Source organism: Phacochoerus africanus, chromosome 2, assembly GCF_016906955.1.
Source record: "Phacochoerus africanus isolate WHEZ1 chromosome 2, ROS_Pafr_v1, whole genome shotgun sequence".
Taxonomy (NCBI): domain Eukaryota; kingdom Metazoa; phylum Chordata; class Mammalia; order Artiodactyla; family Suidae; genus Phacochoerus; species Phacochoerus africanus.
In genome coordinates this window covers 45,267,042-45,287,525 of record NC_062545.1, presented here as the reverse complement: position 1 = coordinate 45,287,525, position 20,484 = coordinate 45,267,042, and the positions used below count along the sequence as shown (strand labels likewise).

Genomic DNA, 20,484 nt, shown 5'->3' with positions numbered 1-20,484 from the left:
ATGAAAGAATTTAAGAACAGGCTACTAGAAGATCAGTAACAAGAACCACAGAACAAAATGTCTGCTCTGTGCACTCTGTGTTGAATCACCTCTGTATATATACTTTTTCACTATGGCTGAAAAACATAGGTTTTGATATAGACAAACATATATTCACAGATAATCTTACATGTCTGTTTTCTCTTCGTCTCCAAGCAGCTAACTCTTTAGAAGCTAGTTCTTCTGGACTCATTCTTATAAGATGATCAGGGGTTACTTCTCCTCTCAATACTTTTTTAAACAATATCTGGAATTATTTAAAAATGGAAAGCAAAGGAGAGAAAAATATTTTTAAATGAAAAAAGGGCTGCTGTACAGAAACTTGTAATAAATAAACATGCAATTTTGAAGAATGATTTACAAACGTTTAATGATTTACATATTACCTACTGCAAAGAGTAAATGACAGCCTTGTTTTCTAGGAACTTACCATCTAAGGCTACAGAATACACATTGTATATAAAAATCAACACATAATGGAGAAGCATGTATGACGAAGTCATTACAACCCTTATCCAAAAGCTGTATTACATCTTCCCAGGGACACTGTCATAACAGCCATTCTCATGGCTGCATAAAAGACACTGTACCAAAGAACTTTACTGAATGTTGTATTTTTCACATTTTTAAGATTTCACATGTTTAAATCCTAATAGGCTTGAAGTGGACTCTGGAGCAAAGAACCAACTTCAAGGAAAAAACCTAAAGGAAATAAATATTTAAAGAAAACTTCCAGATTACATAATTCAAGAAGTATCTGATCCCCTGGACCATAATGGCAGATTGTACAATGTAGATTTTTCTTAAGTAGCTGTTGGCATGCTTCAAGAAAATACCTCTCATCAACAGTACAGAAAGTCTCATTATACTAATTGACAAATTGATATCATTTATGTGAAAACCTTATAAAACTTAAGCAAATATGCAAGGAGTTTGCATCTACACCCATAGCTTTTAGATCTCCTCTAAGTCCCAAACACGAAATCCAAGGAAAAGATTAAAGTCAATTAAAGTTTACTCTACTCCCGAAAGATATTTAGAACTAAAGTCTTATTTAAATTAATAAAAATATTTGAAATATATCTTTTTTCATCATAATATAAATTATTTTCTTAAGCAGTGTAGCCCTATTTTCAGATGTAAATCAGAAGTATTCAATATATACAGTGTTATGACTTCTGGCTTAACACAGTTTTTGAAGTATATATATGAATGACTTTTATGAACTAGATTAAATAAAGAAGGGGCATAAAGGAAAGAAAATTCACATAACTCAGGTTAAGAAAGATTTAGTATATTATATTTTAATAGACAGTGTATAACACTAGTCACTACTGTTCAGCAGCAAAAGATTTTCTTAAAATTACATGGTCTCACTTCAAAAAATAAATTATAGATCTATTGTATTACAACTGTAAATCCTTCTGTATTCAAGAAAGGTGGAAGCATTAATATCCAGACATGAACAAAACATACTTACATTGTTTTTAGGATCTTTTAGATTGAACATCAAACTTCTGTATTTGTTCTTATACTTAGCATCTGTGTCCCGGAAAAAAGAGAAAAGCTCTTTTTCAATTTTTGTGGCAACTTTTGCTGCCTTTTCCTCTGGTACCTTCAAATTTGAGTCTGTAAGTCTTAAAATTAGAATAATTTGATTATTTTTCAAATACAATAAGCATATATTGTTCAATCTTGTATAGTAACAATGCATGTTACCTTTTCATAAGAATGTCTTTGAGAGAATGTCTGACGCTCTGTCGGATCTGGTCTGCAGAAGGCTTGGGGGCAGGAGCGGCTGGGGGATGCACACTAGGAGTCCCCTTTTCCGTTTTCTTCTTTTTTATCTCCTGCTTCTCATGAGCACCTAATTTAAAGAAATACTGAAACTCATTAAGTTGTTTTTAAAAGATATCTTCCTTTTTGTGCACAATATAAGTTTATAACAAAGTTGACTGATTAAAAACCACTACTTGGAAATAAGATTAGAATTCATATTCCACACTAAAATATTCCTGACACTGAAATTCTAATCTATGTATGATGACAGATGTCAACTAAACTTATAGTGGTGGATCTTTCTGTGATATGAATATTAAATCATTATATTGTACAACGAATATGTTTATATGTTTATTATATTTCAATGAGAAAAACAAGTTCTAATTTAAATGAATCTTAATTAGAAATTAAGTGACTACTTTGCTGTATAGCAGAAATAGGCACAACATTGTAAATCAACTATTATTAAAAAGAAGAAATCAAGTGACTAAAACACGGCTCTAAAGCTATAAAATATATATACCCTTTTCCCATTTTAGATTATGGTTTTTAGAGCTAGTTACTTTATACACACACACACTTTCTATATACATTAACACATACACACATATATAGCTGTAAAAAACTATTTAGAAAAACTGATCTGAATTTATTAGGTGAACAGATAATGTAATGACCACAATGAATTCTATAAAACTGACAAATCTCTGGTTTTAAAACAATTGTGTTAATTTGAATGTTAAGCTTTTCAAATGATTTTTCATCCCATCATTACTAATTTATGCACATCCTGAGAATCTTAACGTCAAAAGTCCCCACTACTCCTCTGACCTCCTATCACTAGAGTTTGTTTTTTGGTTTTGTCTTGTTTTGTTTTGGCCTTGCCCAAGGCATGGTGGAAGCTGGCCAGGGATCGAACCCACACAACAGTGACCTGCACAGAACAGTGACAATACTTGATCTTTAACCTACTAAGTTACCAGGAAACTCCCCCAACAATTCTTAAATCTATCATTTTTACCATTCATGTTCTCACTTTCCCACATACCCAACTTTCAGCAGATAACCAACACTTACCATTCCCTTGCAGCCTTAAAGTCTTTATTCTCTCTCCTCTAAACATGTGCATTGGCAAAAACCACCACCACGGTGAAAGCTAACTTTTATCCCTCACTCAGCCTACAAACACCTGAAGGTAACTTAAGAAAGTAAGCACCAGTGCTGACACAGCTCACTTTAAATTTATAAACACAAATCTCAAGTAGATAGCTCAACTGGCTGCCCTAATCCTATTATACTTCCTAGTCAATTTGATCTCCCAATCTCCAAAACATCTATTTTATGCTGTTTCTCCTTTCTTTTCAAACCAATACCTCCTTCCCCAACTTCAACCTCATTTGATTTTCCAACTTCAACTTGACTGAGGAAGCAAAAATAATGTCAGCTATTTTCTTATCACCAAATCTAACCTACCTCACCTACCAGACACATGTTCCCTATTGTTACAACACACAAGATCTCGTTTCCTACCACGAAGCTTTCCTACCCTCCAATTTCTTCATGGATTGTAAACCAATTCATCAACTTTCCTCCCCCAATCTCTTTCGCATCTCTGCAAATAGCACCAACACTGATCTACTCACTCGCTAAGACTCTTCTTTCCTTCACCTATCTATCTAACCTGTCACCAAGTTCTGCCAAGGCTACCAAGTCTATCTGAATCTGGCCACTTCACCGTATCTTCCTGGTACCTCTGTTCTAAGCTACCATTATTTCTTTCCTGGGATACTTCTATAGACTAACTGGTCTACTCTGCTCCCATCTGTCCAATCTCCACAGAAAACCAGAATGAGTCATAATTTCCTTGTACAAATTCCTCTAAAGATTTCCCATTGTATTCAGAATAAACTAAAAAAATAAACTCGTGTCATGGCCTCAAAGTTCCTACATAATTTCTCTAAACTCATTTTCTGCCACCATTCTATCCCTCGTATACTACATTCTAATCATTCCACTGTGACTCTCTTCACAAAGGCAGAAACTGTTTCTACCCCAAAGTCTCCAGATTGGCTGTGCTCTATGTGTTCCCTCCTTCCAAACAACTGTGCATCCTTCACACCCTACCTTGTAACCCCTCCATTCTCTCTGAAACAAGAGTGCACCACTCTCCTTGACCCTGACTCTCTATCCCATCACTCAACTTTTTCTATAGTGTCGAAATTCTCTAAAAAGCATACCATTTCATTTGCCTATTTACTGTCATTTTCCATTGGTATTTAAGTACCACGAAGTCAGGGGTCTTGTCTTACTACTTCATTAGTACTTCCCCAGAATTTAAAGAAATATCTTTTTATTTCAAGTCAAGTCAATCACCTAAACTATTTTTCTTGCCATTACAATGTAAAAAAAAAATTTAATTTCCCTAAATATACTGATCATGTATGAAATAAATATAAATATATTAGTATATTAAAAAATTCCTATTATTCTTACTACCTGGTTTTGAAGCTTTTTCTCCTGTGCAAATAACAGTTGTAGACTCTTTTGGTATTTTTTCACCTTTTTCTTCTGAGGATCTCCGAGGTAAAACTGGTTGTCCCATTTTTCGAAGAGGAGCTAGCTGCCATTTTTTAATTTCACTGTCCCTGCAGTCTGATGAGCTTTTGCCTTCACCAGATTCCTGGAAAAAATAGTATTTAATTCATTAGAATGAAAACCTTTAAACAATCTTTAAATACAAAGCAAGCTTCAACAGTGTGTGTATGTTAATTAGTATTACAACCTAACATATTCCATTTTTAGCCCAATAACTATTTTTTGAAGATATATAAAACTCTCAATTTTTGCAAAAAGGACATTTACTCTTCTCCAAAATCCATTTGTTCAGCACCTATTTTTCTGCAGAACACACAACAGCCTGTAAAGGAGAACTAAAAAAACATTGATATTATGTTCCCGATAGCAGTATTAGAAAGAAGATTAGATATAAGATAATGAGAGTTCTCTTAATTGGCTGTGGATATGAAAAAAGGGGGGAGGGAGAAATTGTGGAGAATTAAATTACCTATATTTTTTACTTCCTAAAACAAATGAGGTCACATTTACCTATAATAAAAGTACCAAATTCTTAGTTTACCTTCTGGCAATTATAATTAATACAAGGTAGAACAAACCATCAGGATACCTACTACTCTTGTCCTAATTATAACCCACAAAAAACTACAAATGAAACCACTATTAGTGAGAAGAATCCTGTGTATAAAAATATAGGTTTTAAAAAGAATACATAAAAAAATGATTTTTTTTTTCTAGACCAAGAATCCTCTAATTTTTCATTTACTTGCTTACCTTTTACCTCTTCAACTAGACTTACTTGAGAGCAGGAACATTTTTCAATCAATGCTATTGGTACAAGTCTGGTACCATGTTTGCCACACAATAGGAACTCAATAAATGATTCAACAAACTCTACAATAGGAAGTGATATTTAAAAAGCAGATTTCATAAACTAAAAAAATCAGACTAGTCCAAACAGTATTCACCAGTTCAACATCAAAAAGAAAAGTAAGCAGGGAGTTCCTTTTGTGGCTCAGTGGAAATGAATCCAACTAGTAATATCCATGAGGACATGGGTTCAATCCCTAGCCCCACTCAGTGGGTTAAAGGATCTGGCATTGCTGTGGCATAGGCCCCTAGCCTGGAAACTTCCATATGCTGCGGGTACAGCCTGAAAAGAATCCCCCCCCCCAAAAAAAACTTAACAAAACTTTTCCAAAGGCTTTCTATAAACTTTTCAATGAAGCTCTCAATTCTATATTATCAACTACTGTGATGCTAATCAAACAGCAGAAAAAAATGTCACAAAGACATAACCTGATTCACTAAAGTCTTGGCAGACAGAAAACGTTGGATAATGCCACAAGGATTTGGCAAACTGCAATTTAATCATGTTCATCATATAAGGAGTGTCTAAAAGAACAGGTAAAGAATAGAGAAGATTTGGGGAAGAATATGTTCTTCAATATGAATGGCTGGACTAAAAGATTTCCGGGTTCCTTCCAACTTTATAACTCGTGTTTGTTGTGTTTTGGATTATCATACTTGACTATCCACAGACATTTGTTGCCAATGTTTCCTCCCTAGCACTACCTACAAGAATAACAAAATAATGTTAGAAAAATCATAGGAAATAAAAAGGTAGGCAATAAAAGTAAAATTTTAATCAGGTAAAAGTGCTTTATACATTTCTCCTATAGCTGACTAAACATTTTAAAATTTCTATTTAGAAAATACTACAAGAACATAGTTAAAAACAAGATTAGGGAAAACTGACAACTTTTTAAGAGTCTACATCTTAAGAAAAAAATTATGAGATAAGGATTCCAAGCAAAAACTGGGACAAAAAAAAAAATCAAAAGAACTAAGATTACTTTCCTTACAGAGAACTGTTCCACTTGAAAATAATAATGCCAATATGGTTTAAGGATTCATAGATATTTATGGACTGAAAAACTTTAAAAACTTATCAGCAAGCACAATTTACACTTAACACCAGATCACACACACATTCTACCACAGAAAATCCAAGCACCAAACTAGAGATTAGAGATATGCACAGACTCTAAGAACTGGATCTGCACATTTTGAAGATGTCACTACCTGGTTTCACCAAGACTGACATAATATTTTAAATAAAAATTCATTTTTATGGAAAAATGAATATGAAAATGTATACTACAGTGAGATCTAGAGAGAAATTTCAAATTCTCAGTCCACACAAAGTTCTTAAATAAAAAGAATGCATTAATGAGTAGCTCACCCGTTTTAAAATTTTGACCTTGTGCTTCACTGTATCATCTACACATTTGGTTTTGTCATTTGTTGTAGTGTGCTTTGATAACCCAAGCTTTTCATATTCCATGGCTTATCTTCACTATGGACTTCAACTTTAGCCTGGTTTCCCCAAAATATCTGGATCTACAATTTCAGACTTTTTGTCTTCTTCTGCACAACATTTCACACACACATATTCTTTGTCTTCCTCTCCCATTTGCTGTGCTTGAGAAAGACTTAACCCAACACAATCACCATGAAACCAGTCATCACATCTCCCACAGCCACCATAAACCTGGAAAGGGAGAAAAAAAAAACAAAAACAAAAACAAAACAAAACAAAAAATTGATTTGATACATTTTCTTAAAACCAATGCTAAGTGAGCCTAAATTGAAATTTTATTTTTCTGATATTTTGCCAGTTTTCTATCTTTATCCACTCTATCAAATCAGCATGGAAAAAAGTTTCCAAAGAAAATAATATTCTATGAAAATGAAACTTTTAAGTCAAATATTTCCCCTCTAGCATGAGTGAGAAAATGCTAAGGTGGTAGTGGGGGTTGTAATGATGAAGGGCAACTGACATTTGTCAGCACATTGAATAGCATAGAATAACAAAGCACAGAATAACAGCATTTCTTCACTGAGAAGGGTAATAAGTCCTATAATAACCTGATCATAGACAATCCATCTAAAGTTACCACATGGATCTGAAATCATACCTAAAATTAAGGTCATTTATCCAATGACTGATTTTAAATTACAAAAAGAAAAAATCAGATGAAACAAAAATGCAAATCAAAACTAACAATGAAGATTCACAAATAGTTCCTTTTTAGGCACCTTAACTATATAACTATTTTTTGAGCTCAGAATAGTCTGGTTCATAGAGTCACAATGATTTAGCTAAAGAATCTTTTTATGTACTTTGAGTGTGTGCTTCCTAACTATTTGAACTTGTGCTTTAGATATAAACCTTGTCTTCCTAAATAACAATGCTACATTAACATGAAGATATTACTCCTCAGGGTAATTTTTTTAAATTTCAAAACAATCTCCTTACTAACATTTCCCCTTTACTGCTTTTTATCTAATAATTCCACTAAACAATGGGGGGGGGGGCAAGGACATATTCATGAGTCTAAAGTTGGTCTAACTTAAAATATCTGGAATTATTTTTAAATAAAATAGTACAAAGATATATGAACAGCAACTTGAGGGAGAAATTATCTTTTTCACATACTTTTCAACCAATTCTTAGGAAAATGACAAAGCTCACTTAAGCATGTTTAACATTTTCCTTCTTTGGGTTAGTAAATTCATTGTATGTTTAAAAGATTTAAGTATACTCTTTAATAATCTAAAGACTTTGTGCTGTTTTTGATAACAGTAGCACCACCAACAGTGACAAAACTCCTTTTAAAAACCTGTTGTCCAACAGAAAGATGTTAACAAAGGTAATATGCTGGGTGGTATGGCCAGCTCTCTCTAAATATACCAGTGGTCCTATCAAGGTACAGACTCTAAAAATCAAAAACACTGAGCTTCAAACCTTACAGGGTATCTTGAAAAAGTCATGCCCTAATAACAGAAAACTCTACTCTTCCTCATGTGCTGTTCCGTTATAGACCTACAACTGCTGTGCACCAAGAAAAAACCTTTTTCATGTCTGCAATTCCATCATTCTTTACCCTAACTGATGATGCTTGTGCTAGCTTTTTCAGGTTAAATCATGATTTCTTCAGTGGTTCATTCAAAAAAAAAAAAAAAAATTCATTGAAAATGTGGTATTTGTTTGCAAGATAGAAATGGTTTCTCTAGGTTTGAGAGATCTTAGATGGGTCGGTCCATGCATGTTCCAATGATACAGATCTTACAGCCAACAGAAAATAGATACTTAAAATTCTATCTTCACGTTCCAAAGTTTTAAGAACTGCTATTTCTTGAAAGCAACTACCTAATCTAATACTTCTGAAATACTGAAAGAAAGCCAATGTGATTCCCTGTATTTTCACTATGAGAATAGTTTAAATAGGACACTATTTAAAAACCTGTATTACAACCATGGCTATGCTTTGCCCCAAATCCAAATCTAACAAATTATAAGAGAAATTTCAAATCTTTATTTAGCCAGGGAACATTCACTTTATGATGTGCAATGTATTAATTATATCACCATGTCCCAAGTTTATTTTGGAAATGTCTTCTCAAATTTAAGAAGTTCTAAAGAGGAAATCTCCAAACTCTACTGTCATCTACACGTACCTTAACAGTTTATAGTTTATGTAAAAAATAATGCAGCTAAATGAGAAATAAAAACAAAAAATGGCATTGATAAAAATAACTTCCACATGTCCTAAGGGAAAATGTAATTGATTCACTTGAAAGTGAAACTAAGTATCCAAAAATGGAAGTATTAGCAGTATAATTAACTTTATTAACCATATTAATCATATTTTTAAAAGAACTATCACAGAGAGAGAAAATATCTTTTTTATATCATTCCTCATGCTTAAAAAAGATGAGGGAGTATGGATCAGACAACTAACAGAATTGAGTAATTATCCCATTTTCTGCTTTGTCCTTGAAAATTCTGATTTCTAATATTCAAAATCACTTAAGGAAAAGATTTTCACCTAGATGTTAAACATTTCACTAAAAATTAATTTGTGGGGTTTAGCCATGGATTAGTTGGATCAAATTAGCATGAAATCAGTTCAGATTCTGAACACAGAAAAGTTCAGAAATACTTATATTGTGTTCTTGTGTTATATGTTCATATACAAAATTTAAAATCCTACTACAAGGTAATTTAAGCCTAATTTAAAATATAATCTGAATTCTAATCTCTTTGGCATAAGCCAAAATATGTTCTTAGAAAACTTTCAAGTTTCTTCAAAGCCACAAAGGCAACATTGAGAACCCCTACTCTTAGCAAAAGTCATGTCACAAACTCATTAACAGTGGAGCTATTGCAAAATGAGCCTTCAAGTTCTGTTAAGTGGTTCCTTTAAACACAATCTATGTAATACTATGAATGTATATGTACTCACTCTTTTCTAGGATAAAATGATTCTGTTCCACATAAACATTAAATCATTGTTTTTGTCACTAACAATCAAATCTTCAGACAAAAATATTTATCACACTCTAAACTCCTGAGGAAAACCAGAATCACTTACTCTAAGAGAAAATTTCTTTCTCAGAAAGTTTTCTTGTTCTGAGTATAAAGCTATGACTCCATACTAAGGAGATTTTTTGTTTTTAAATTTCATCCATTAACTAATCTTAATCTTCTACAACTGAGCAAGAAAGTACAATACAATTGAAGATACAAATGTCATCTGGAAGAGGCAGGGAACTGCCCTGGCTTATACTTAAAAGTTCAAAGATAACTTTTTAAAAAGTATCAAATAGTCCAGTTTTTAAAATAATGAATATATATTCAGCCTTTGCTCTAAGGCTGAATCAGGAAAATAAATGAAAGCCAAAACAAACAGCATGAATGTAAATTGTGAGGCAGTCAATACTTAATGTCTTTAGGATAAGAAGAGAAGTTGCCAGTAGTCAAACTACGTTTGGGCAAACTGTGAACAAACCTGCATTTAAAAATATTAATTTCTTTGTAAATCAACTATACTGCAATAAAACTAAAAATGGAAAAAAAAAATCTCCAATTGGAAGCACATAAAGGAAGGTAACTTCGCATGTAAAATGCCAGTTATAGTCTTTACAGAAATAAATTTGTCACAAGAGCTAAAAAAACCCACCACGTTAACAAACTGCTTTTTGGGAGTTCCCGTCGTGGCGCAGCAGAAACAAATCCAACTAGGAACCATGAGATTGTGGGTTCGATCCCTGGCCTTGCCTCAGTGGGTTAAGGATCTGGCGTTGCCATGAGCTGTGGTGTAGGTCACAGACGTGGCTTGGATCTGATGTTGCTGTGGCTGTGGCATTGGCCAGCAGCTGTAGCTCCAATTCGACCCCTAGCTTGGGAACCTCCATATGCTGCAGGAGAGGCCCTAAAAAGACAAAAGACAAAAACAAAACAAAACAAAATTGCTTTCAATGTAGCTAGTGCATGAGATAAAAGGAAGAAAAAAATTTCCACATATGTCCTTCATAATACATTCATATCCTTATACGTGGATTAAACTAGGAAAATAACATGCTGCAATGACAGGTGCATTTTTTGAGTAACCTCAATGTCTAAGCAGAATGCATCAAAAGAAGTCATGAAGGCTAGTTATTCTGTAAAGAAAAAAACAATCAATTACTTAGGCTTCTTTATTCACAAAGTTGAAATAATTTAAATGTTGCTTCCAAAATTGACAGTTTCCAGTATTATTTGTATTAATCATGTCAATTACATAGGGTAAACTCAAAATCCCTATACATCTAATATTCTAGTCATTTTCCAGACTGGGGCAAAGAAACTCTGAGTTTTATAAAATAGATCCAAAAGGAAGCATTAGGTAAAAAACAATGGACTTAACACTTCATCCTCATTCTAGGAAAATAACTGATGTTGATAAAGTGGCAGTCCTCATTTAAAAGCCTGAGCAAACTCCTTGGGGATAGAGCCACCAAAAAGTTTATCTCCAGAAAAATCTACATTATAACATACTTAATATGGCTTCCAACTCTAGGCCAAAGTTTCATTTTAGAAATTCATTTAGTTTAAGGCTCCTGTTTCATTACTCTGACCACAGGTCTGTGTGATGATTTTTAGAAGATTCTGGCAAAGAAAAAAAGGCTAGCCTAAAAGAGCATTTACAAGGATGATCTAGCCCTTAAATTAAATCTCTTTGGCCTGAAATTAGCAGGCCTACTTCAAAATATGTGAATAAGGTGTTTTAAACAAAAAGGCATAAAGAGTACAAAAGTGAGGGCAAATGTAGCGCTATATTCAAACAAGTCACAGTTTTTAAAAACTGCAATATGCTGTTATAAAGTAATCACTGACACTAAAAATAGGTCATGGGCTGAATCACAAATGAAGAAACCCCTTGACATAAAAGTTACTTTTTACAGAATAGCCCCAAAACTCCCAACTGCCCACCCTCCACTCCAAAATAATATATCACTGTACTAAACTGACCCTCCCTAAAGAGCTTCATTTCATGTAATCTAATTGTGCTGGGCAGTCACTCTAACATTTACTTTCATGAGTAAAGGTAATGTTACAATGTGCAAGTAACAATGTTCTTTTATTGTATCAATGTTGATAGAAGTTCCAACAGCAATCTGAATACTTGAACAGGATAATCTTGCAGCTGAAAACTCCACTTCATCTCTTCTCATTTTCTTAAAAAGCTAGCAAATAAAAAATACACGGTGGGGGTGGGGAGCCAGAAGGATATCAGTGTCATAAAACTATAAAACACTGAATCCTAAGGAAAGAATGTTGAGGGCAATGCTATAAAATCACTTCCTAAAAAGATCAGAATTCACAAGAAATCCAAATCACTAAAACATGCAAAAAGGAAATACATGTTTCACTCTTTCCCATGTTACATACAAAATTCACTTGGGTAATTTAACAGTTACTTTAGCTACCAAATTTCATTCTAAGGTTAAGTTTGATAATTCTGAAGTAGTGGTATCATGTCATAGTTATTTAAACATATATATTATATATAGAATTCTATCATGACCTTTACACTTTATTACTAATTCTTCTCAAGCCAAACAAAATAATATATAACTTACAGACCCAAAGCAGTACAACAATTTTCTGATTTTAAAAATTCTTTTTTTTAGATGCAGTGGCTAAATTACACTAACTGGTTACAATGACAAAACATTTCCATGTATACCAGCTGTTGGTCAGACTATGTGTTTTAAGGTGTTGTAGGATGATATATTTGTAAATTCAGTGGCTCCATCTTTCTATCATATATCCAGGACTGATGAGGGGTTGTTTCTGCAAAAGTCTTCACAGGTTAAATAATCTCTTTCTATTAAAAAGTTCTCACCACCAATCCCACCCTAAAAAAAGCAATTTCTCTTCAACGTATAGATCACACATACGCAAACACACACACCTGTTGCCATGTGGTTTTTTGCAAAACCCACACTGCTTGCTGGGAGTCCACATATATTTGCTTTCAAATGAAGAGCTATGATCTGAGCCTTCCCTTTTTATAGTAGCTATATTGTCTGGAATGAACAACGGTGGCTCATCCAAAGAAAAACTTTTGCTGCTTCTTCTCTGGCGAGGTTGCAGGTTCTTCTCAGGTTTTTTAAATTTCAATTTATCCTCTTCCTTAAAATGTTCTACACCACCTGTATGTTCAGGCTCTTCCTTCACATGACTATTGGTTTTCACTGCTGGAGCCAGCTGCTGGGGCTTATGGCACTGTTTCTGGCTGGAATGCAATAAATGTCCAGTTTGTGCAGAATGATGAGGTTCTTTAGAGCAACTAGGGTGACCATGAGGCTTATCACTTAAAGAATGAGTTAAGGGTTTGGGAATCTGTACTAAATTTTGATCCTGTGATGTCTTTTTGAATACAGAATGAGCTTGATTTTTCACAGATTTAACCCCAGAATTGCAACTCTGAATATTTGAGGCCTTATCAACTTGTTTTTTTTCTCACTTTGACTGGCCTATGAAAATTTTGCTTAGATTCTGATTCATCAGCATTTCGCTTCACACTTTTGACATTAACTTTAGTCTTGTTAGGCATTAATTCATGCTTTGCTGTAACAGTTTTTTTCTGAGCATCTGAGGCGACAGTTTGCTTAGAATGAACTGAAGGTTTTGTATGTTTAGATTTTATGCTTTTTGACTCTAAGCAAGAATTACTACTTGATAGGCTGTCTCTGTCATTCTGAAGGTTTGCTGTTTCATGAGACTCCATTTTAATACTTTCAACAATGTTCAACTGTTTTGAACTTTGGTCAGGTGTATCATAAATAGCATTATCTACAGTATTACCTTCTGGTTCCAAAGCACTGGTATTAACCACCTCTAAGTTTGATTTATTAAATCTGGTGCCTTCCAACTGCTTATCATTAGACTCTGTGTCCTTACAATAAGCCAGTGCTTCTATTTCATTTCTCTGAAGGGGGTTCTCAGCTTTATCAGCAACTTCCATGGTATTTTTCAATTCCAAACTACATTCATTTGCCTCATCCACAGAACGAGACAAACCTACAAGGTTCTCTTCTATCTTACTTGGGTTTGTATAAGCAGCATCACCAGAAAAAGCAGCAGAAGATGCAGGCTCCTCAATAACATGGTCATCTTCATGGGATACTCTTACTATCTTTGATTCTTGTTCAACTTCTCCTTTTGCCTTCAATTCTTCAACAATAGTCTCCTCCATTTTACCTGAAATGGAATCATTCCGTTCATGTTCTCCCTTATCTGGCAACTTAAAGAATGGATTACTAACAGTCTTGGTTTGACACTCCATCTGAGCTTCATTTTTCTTTTCTTCAATGCTAACACAAGTCTCTGAAAGGAGTGGACAGTTTAAATCATGAGAAGGCATATTTGCTTCTCCTTGATTATTACATTTCTGCTCAGAATCTATTCCAGCTTCATCCTGCATCTCAAGACAAGACGACACTGCTGCTTCCATCTGCCCAGCATGTCGGCTGCTCCTCCTGCTCTCTTTATGGTGCTCGAGTTTTGGGGATGCACCAACTTCTTCTTTGACCTGACACCTTTCTGGTTGTTTCACCCCTGCTTTAGGGGCTGACACAGTCTTCCCAGATGCTTTTTTTGTGCTATTTAAAGGTGCTTGCATTGGAACGCTTGGCAATAGTGCTTTGTCGCAAACTTCTTACTTGTTCTATTACAAGGGAAAAAAATAAATAAAAATAGCTTAGCTATTTTGCCATGTGTTTTTATTTCAATGCAATTTAGAATATCACTTCTTTATTCTGAGCTATAAAATTTATATTCCCATTTCAATGAAAATATAAAATTTATTCATGATGACAAGCATATTTTATATGTATAAGTATATAAATATATGTGTGTGTTAAATTTTATGTTGATCAAAGTCCTATCAATTCTGGTGCAGAAAAAAAACCGCTATAAAATTTAGACTGATATTATACTTTACAATAAGGCAGAAATATTTTCATCAAGTTTCTTTTCTATAAAAGTAAGCTGGGAGTGAAATCAATAAAGTGAGATTCCTTTATATTAATGCCCATTTTAAAGGAAGACTGTCATACAGTTTTAAACACTAAACACCTTTACATATATAAAATGAAAAAAAATCAGATCTGAAAAAAATCTGAACTAAACCACCTATCACAGACAGGATCTGGGTGAGTTTCAAAGCACAGCCTCAAAAGAACTGATGCTTTTATGAATGTGCTTCCTCATGTCTCCGTTTTAGCATTCAAGCTATTCCTCAGAGAAGAAATGAAGTATAAACTAGAGGACTATACAAAGATCATCAAAAAGGGAAACTATAATTTAAAAAATTTAAAACAAGAAAATGGATCATATGTGAAAATGAGGAAATAATTTAAGAAAGCACCCCCACTTTTAACAATACTCCTAACAAAGAATCCACTTTCCTCCTTCCCCTATCTGGATATATCCTCCAAGGAAAGGAAGAGGACAAAGTGGAAAGAAATTGAAAATAAAAGTGAGCTAAATAATTCACTAAGCAGAAAACTCAAAAACTAAACTACAAAATAAGCTATATCCAAGCCTATATATAGCCATTATCTCTGAATCAACTCTGCATGAAAACTGAACACCAATTAAAAAAAAAGAAAAGCTCCTTTCTTTTCAATGCAAAACCGTACTATGCACCAATATTTAGAACATTTTCCTAATTTGTCATACATCACTGAACTGTGAAAGTCTTAAAGAAGGTATCACACATCCTCCTCATTTGTCTCTAACAGTCCTAGAGATGCTTGTAGTTGTGACACTCAAAAGTGTCCCAGTTTGGACAATAAATTAATGATCATCCTAATAGCCTTTCTAATTCCCCCAGAACCTGGCAAAATATTTAGTCATCAGGTAAGTAGCTAACAACTTTAAAAAATTACTCATGCTCAGATGTATAACATTTTTAAATAACTAAAATATTATTAAATTAATATTTACAATAATAAAATAATAATTTAAAATGTTAATGTTTTGTTATCGATACTTTGAAGATTTTTAAGGCTTTGAAGATGGTTTACAATACTTATAGCTCTGCTACACTCATCAGTCCTGAAATAAAGGAAGAACTTTTAAACCCATTACCTAAGTGACTGACAAATAAACAGCATATTCAACTGTGAAGGTATTCAAAGAAAAAATTGTTTTCCAACAGTAAGTGATTAATTAAGCGAAGACTAAAGTAACTTTTCTAAACAGAAGGCTTAGTTTGAAGCCTGGCTGTATAAGCCAAACTTTATCATTATTTGTCTATAATATTCATTCTATCTTTTCATTTCTCAAAGTTATAAATGTATACCAAATACATGATTTATTCGATTGAGGAAAAGATGAAGTAAATACATGAATCTCAGTTAATTCACTTCTCAAAATCCCACATTAAAGCTGCATAAAAACTTATGAATCTAAAAGGAAAGGAAGAACAAGAGAAGTGATGATTTCAAGCCAAACAAGAGATAATCAAGAAGTAACTGATGTTGGAGATGCAAAAAAAAGGCAAATACTAATTTGGCAGTGCTGGCAGAACCAATACCATTAACACCTCACAAGGCTTAGGAATGGGTGACCCCAGATGATTCTAAGGTAGGGATGAAGGCAGGCAGTTAAAATGAGGATGAGTTGAAAGCTATGCCAGGAACAGTCAGAATTTGAGCTCCCTCTCCCCTAGGCCATCTACTGCACAACTGCGCTTCTTAGGTCCTAATCCAGGTCTGGAGGCTTATTCTCTGAAGGGTGTAAAAAGAGTTTCTAGACTAAGGTACATTAGGCATAGGTTAAGAGTGGCCGTGAAGTACACTGAAACTTTGAGGTTATGTGCATTTGTATAAACTGAAAGCTTCAAAGCCCCCACTGCCTTCCCTCAGGGGCTCCCATAACATGCTAGCAATCTAAGGAGTCTAAAATCTAACATAAGAGATTTCTCCACAAATAGCATACCGAATCACCAAAAAGTGATGCTCACAGCTGACAAAACAATAAACATTAAGGAAGCAATCAAGGATCAGACTTTTTAGGAAAGTCTCTTAACATGAAAGATGGTGGTGGGGGGGGAGGACCAAAAAACCCCACAAAAACAAAAACCTTTAAAACACTATAAGTACCTTATAAAAGACAACATAAGATATTGCGTGCATGAAACAAAACCAGAATGCTAAAAAAAGAACTATTTCCAAAACAAAAAAGAACATTCAGAAGCTAGAAATAAAAATTTGATATAAGAGTTGAAGGATAAATATGAGAAAATTTCAGCAACTAAGAGGAAAAAGACAAAGAGGTGGAAAGTAGCTAAGATAAAGAAAACTAAATAGAAGTCCCTTATGGCTCAGTCCTTTAAGGATCCGGCATTGTCACTGCTATGGCTCAGGTCAAAGATGTGGCACAGGTTCAATCCCCGGCCTGGGAACCTCTGTATACTTCAAGGCCAGCCAAAAAAAAAGAAAAAAGAAAATGGAAGAACCAGTCCCTGATATCTCATTCTTGAATAATAGGGGTTCCAGGAAGCAAGAGCCAAAAAATAAAGAGGAAAATAATCTACAAAATAAATTCAAGAGGTTTTTCTCTGAACTGAATAATAGTTTTTAAAAAGACCTGCCAAGTACCCAGCTCCATACATAAAATACACCTACACCAAGGTACATTATCAGAAATATCAAAGCATTAGAGCTGAAGAGGAAGATTCCACAGTTTCCAAAAGGAAACAGGTAACATACCAAAAAATATATAAAAAACTTTTTTTTTTAAATTTGCAATGAGGTCCTACTATATACAGCACATTGAACTATATCCAATCCCTTGGGATAGACCATGATGGAAAATAATATAAGAAAGGGAATATATATATTTATATTATATATATATATATATATATATATATATCTATATATACATGACTGGCTCACTTTGTTGTACAGCAGAAATTGGCATAACACTGTAAATCAACTATAATTTTAAAAAAATTCAAAGCAAAAGAACTTTAAGGAATCAAAACAAACTTAACACAGGATAGAAGAAAAAGGAAGCAACACTTTCAAAGTTCTGAAGAGAAATGATTTCCAAGCTTCAATTCTATGTTCAATCAGACAACAATTCCAAGGGAGAACAGATTCAAGACATCTGCAAACATAGGAGATTCAAAAAATATATATCCATATTCCTTTTTCTCAACTATTAAAATAGGTATGTCACTAAAACGAAGGAGCTAAACCAATAAAAGTGGCGGGGGCGGGGGGGGAATAGGAACTACAATACAAAACAGAATCCTCAGAAGAATGGTTAAGGGAGATCCTGGAGCAATAGCCATGCATCAGGTTTATGCAGGGCTAACACACCAGTGTGCATAAGGCAGCAGACCAGAAGGCTCCAAGAGATATAATTCCTCAATAAAACAAAAATGACAGAATACCTGATACGCACAAGTATCTTTAGGAAACATTCAGGTAACTAGCGGAGTAGTTGGGATGTAAGTGCCTATATGTGCACTGAAAATTGTGTGTTCAAATATATAAAACTATAAGCAAATCAACAACGAAATCAATTATTAAATCAGAAAAACAAAAAGTTGTATAGGAAAAGTTAACTATAATTTACTGAAAGGATCTTCACTAATAGTTTATTAAGTGAGTCACAATAAGTAGTTACTACCAATTTTATAAAATTATATGTTTCAAAGATGAGAGAATACACTTTTGTGTGTGATGGGGGAACAAGAGAAAAGTGAAATGCTAAATTCACCATTCAGAATGGGAAATCAATAAATATCTATATTAGAATAATCAAGAATTAGCAATATGCACATGTTACTCAGAGACATGGAAGTAAACACCAAAAAACTAATAAAACCAGATGAAAGCATTAACAGTATTTTCCTCTAGGGAAGGGGAAATAAGTGATAGAATGGCAAGCATTGGAACTCACAGAACCTAGTCAACTCTTTAAAACATGTGAATGTGGGAGTTCCCATCATGGCGCAGTGGTTAATGAATCCAACTAGGAACCATGAGGTTGGGGGTTTGATCCCTGGCCTTGCTCAGTGGGTTAAGGATCAGCATTGCTGTGAGCTGTGGTGTAGGTTGCAGATGCAGCTCAGATCTTGCATTGCTTTGGCTCTGGTGTAGGCCAGGATGGTGGCTACAGCTCCGATGAGACCCCTAGCCTGGGAACCTCCATATGCCGTAGGAGCCGCCCAAGAAATCAAAGAAAAACAAACAAACAAACAAAAACATGTGAATGTGTAATTTCAATAAAAATTTTTTAAAATTATACCAAAAAATTGATGTAATCTCAAAAGTGATTATCAAAATGCTCAGATTAGCAAACACCAAGAAAATACAATTACTGCTTGGCAAGTTTACAACCTATCACAACTGTCCCTACACTTGATTTTCTAGCTAGTCCTCTTTGGAAGGATTACCTTGTGCCATTAAACGAGGTGATTTTCTTGGTGATCTCACTGAATTTTCTTCTACTTTGTCCCTCAAATTCCTGTTAGGTAAAATCAGTTCTTCTTCATCAATGGTATCATTGCCACTTTCTTTAACAACTCCTTCATCCATAATATCGTCAAGACCAACAACTAGAAAAGAACAAAAACAAAAACAAAAATTAATTTTCAAAAATATTCATGATGCTAAGTATTTAAAGGCAGTACAGAAAACATTGTGAGACAACAATACCAAGTAGTCCTGAAAATCTTGGTCTATTCCTAAAATGTGACAATACTACCACCAAGCTCCCAATTCAGTTTTATAAATTCTACCCTAAGAGGTAACTAGTCAAAGAGAAGACTAGTTGACATTCTCCTTGATCCGATCTCCACTACCACTCACTCTCACCTGTCATTAACTGTATCTTTGTGAACATTATGAATAACCAGAAGTACTCAATTACCTTAATTTTGGTTATACAGTACCCCCTCCCAAAAAGAGTATAATAACCTGAAAACCTTGTGATTCTAGGTTCATGCTAGAACTACACTAAGATTCCAGCTCTAACCGTAATCTACTCCTTAAAGACTTTATGCTACATGTGAGAATAAGTAACACAGATACACTTTTTGAGTTGTGGCAAACACACACACTCACACGCACACACAGAGAAATAAAAACCCAACGTTAACTTCTCTTTTCCCTAATGGTAGGGAAAAATCATAAGTGTTTTAATATAACTATATAATTAAATTACCTTCCCCTAATCAAGAGAGATAGTCATTCATTTAATGGCAGGGGAGAGGGCACGGAAAAGGACTGGGGGACATTGAAGAAACTCTGAACACTATATTTACATTATCAATGGGCTTATTTCTGCATATAACAAATGTCACTGACATACAGCAATTCAAAATGTACAGTTGTATGAAATCTCATAAAGAGATTTTTTGATCAAATGGGTTGGATTCAAGTCTCTGCTAAAACAAATACAACGTGACCAAGTCCCTTCAACTCTCTATCAGTTTCCTTATCTCTAAAATGAGAATAACAATACCTGTCCTACCTACCTCACAGAGCTGTTGTGAGGATCAAGTAAGATGATGTATGAGAACTCACTTTGTAAACTTTAGAGCACTACACAAATGTTAGTTATTATCTTCATCCTAGGGGTTAGAAGGAACCTCAAGAAGTTATCTAGTCCTCATCTTTGTATCCAAGTAGAACTTCAAGAGTTCAACAAGAAAGTGGTCTATCCTA

General features: G+C 34.1%; 1 protein-coding gene across 1 annotated transcript in view; it reads right to left on the bottom strand.

The window, feature by feature from the left end:
• Window positions 1-20,484, bottom strand: part of PHF3 (PHD finger protein 3) — a 75,703-nt gene that overhangs the window by 11,990 nt on the left and 43,229 nt on the right. Inside the window, 11 exon segments of the mRNA XM_047759986.1 lie at window positions 170-286; window positions 1,520-1,676; window positions 1,759-1,906; window positions 4,318-4,501; window positions 6,641-6,744; window positions 6,747-6,783; window positions 6,785-6,949; window positions 12,698-13,249; window positions 13,251-14,408; window positions 14,410-14,459; window positions 19,212-19,373. Coding sequence (XP_047615942.1) covers window positions 170-286; window positions 1,520-1,676; window positions 1,759-1,906; window positions 4,318-4,501; window positions 6,641-6,744; window positions 6,747-6,783; window positions 6,785-6,949; window positions 12,698-13,249; window positions 13,251-14,408; window positions 14,410-14,459; window positions 19,212-19,373 — 2,834 coding nt within the window.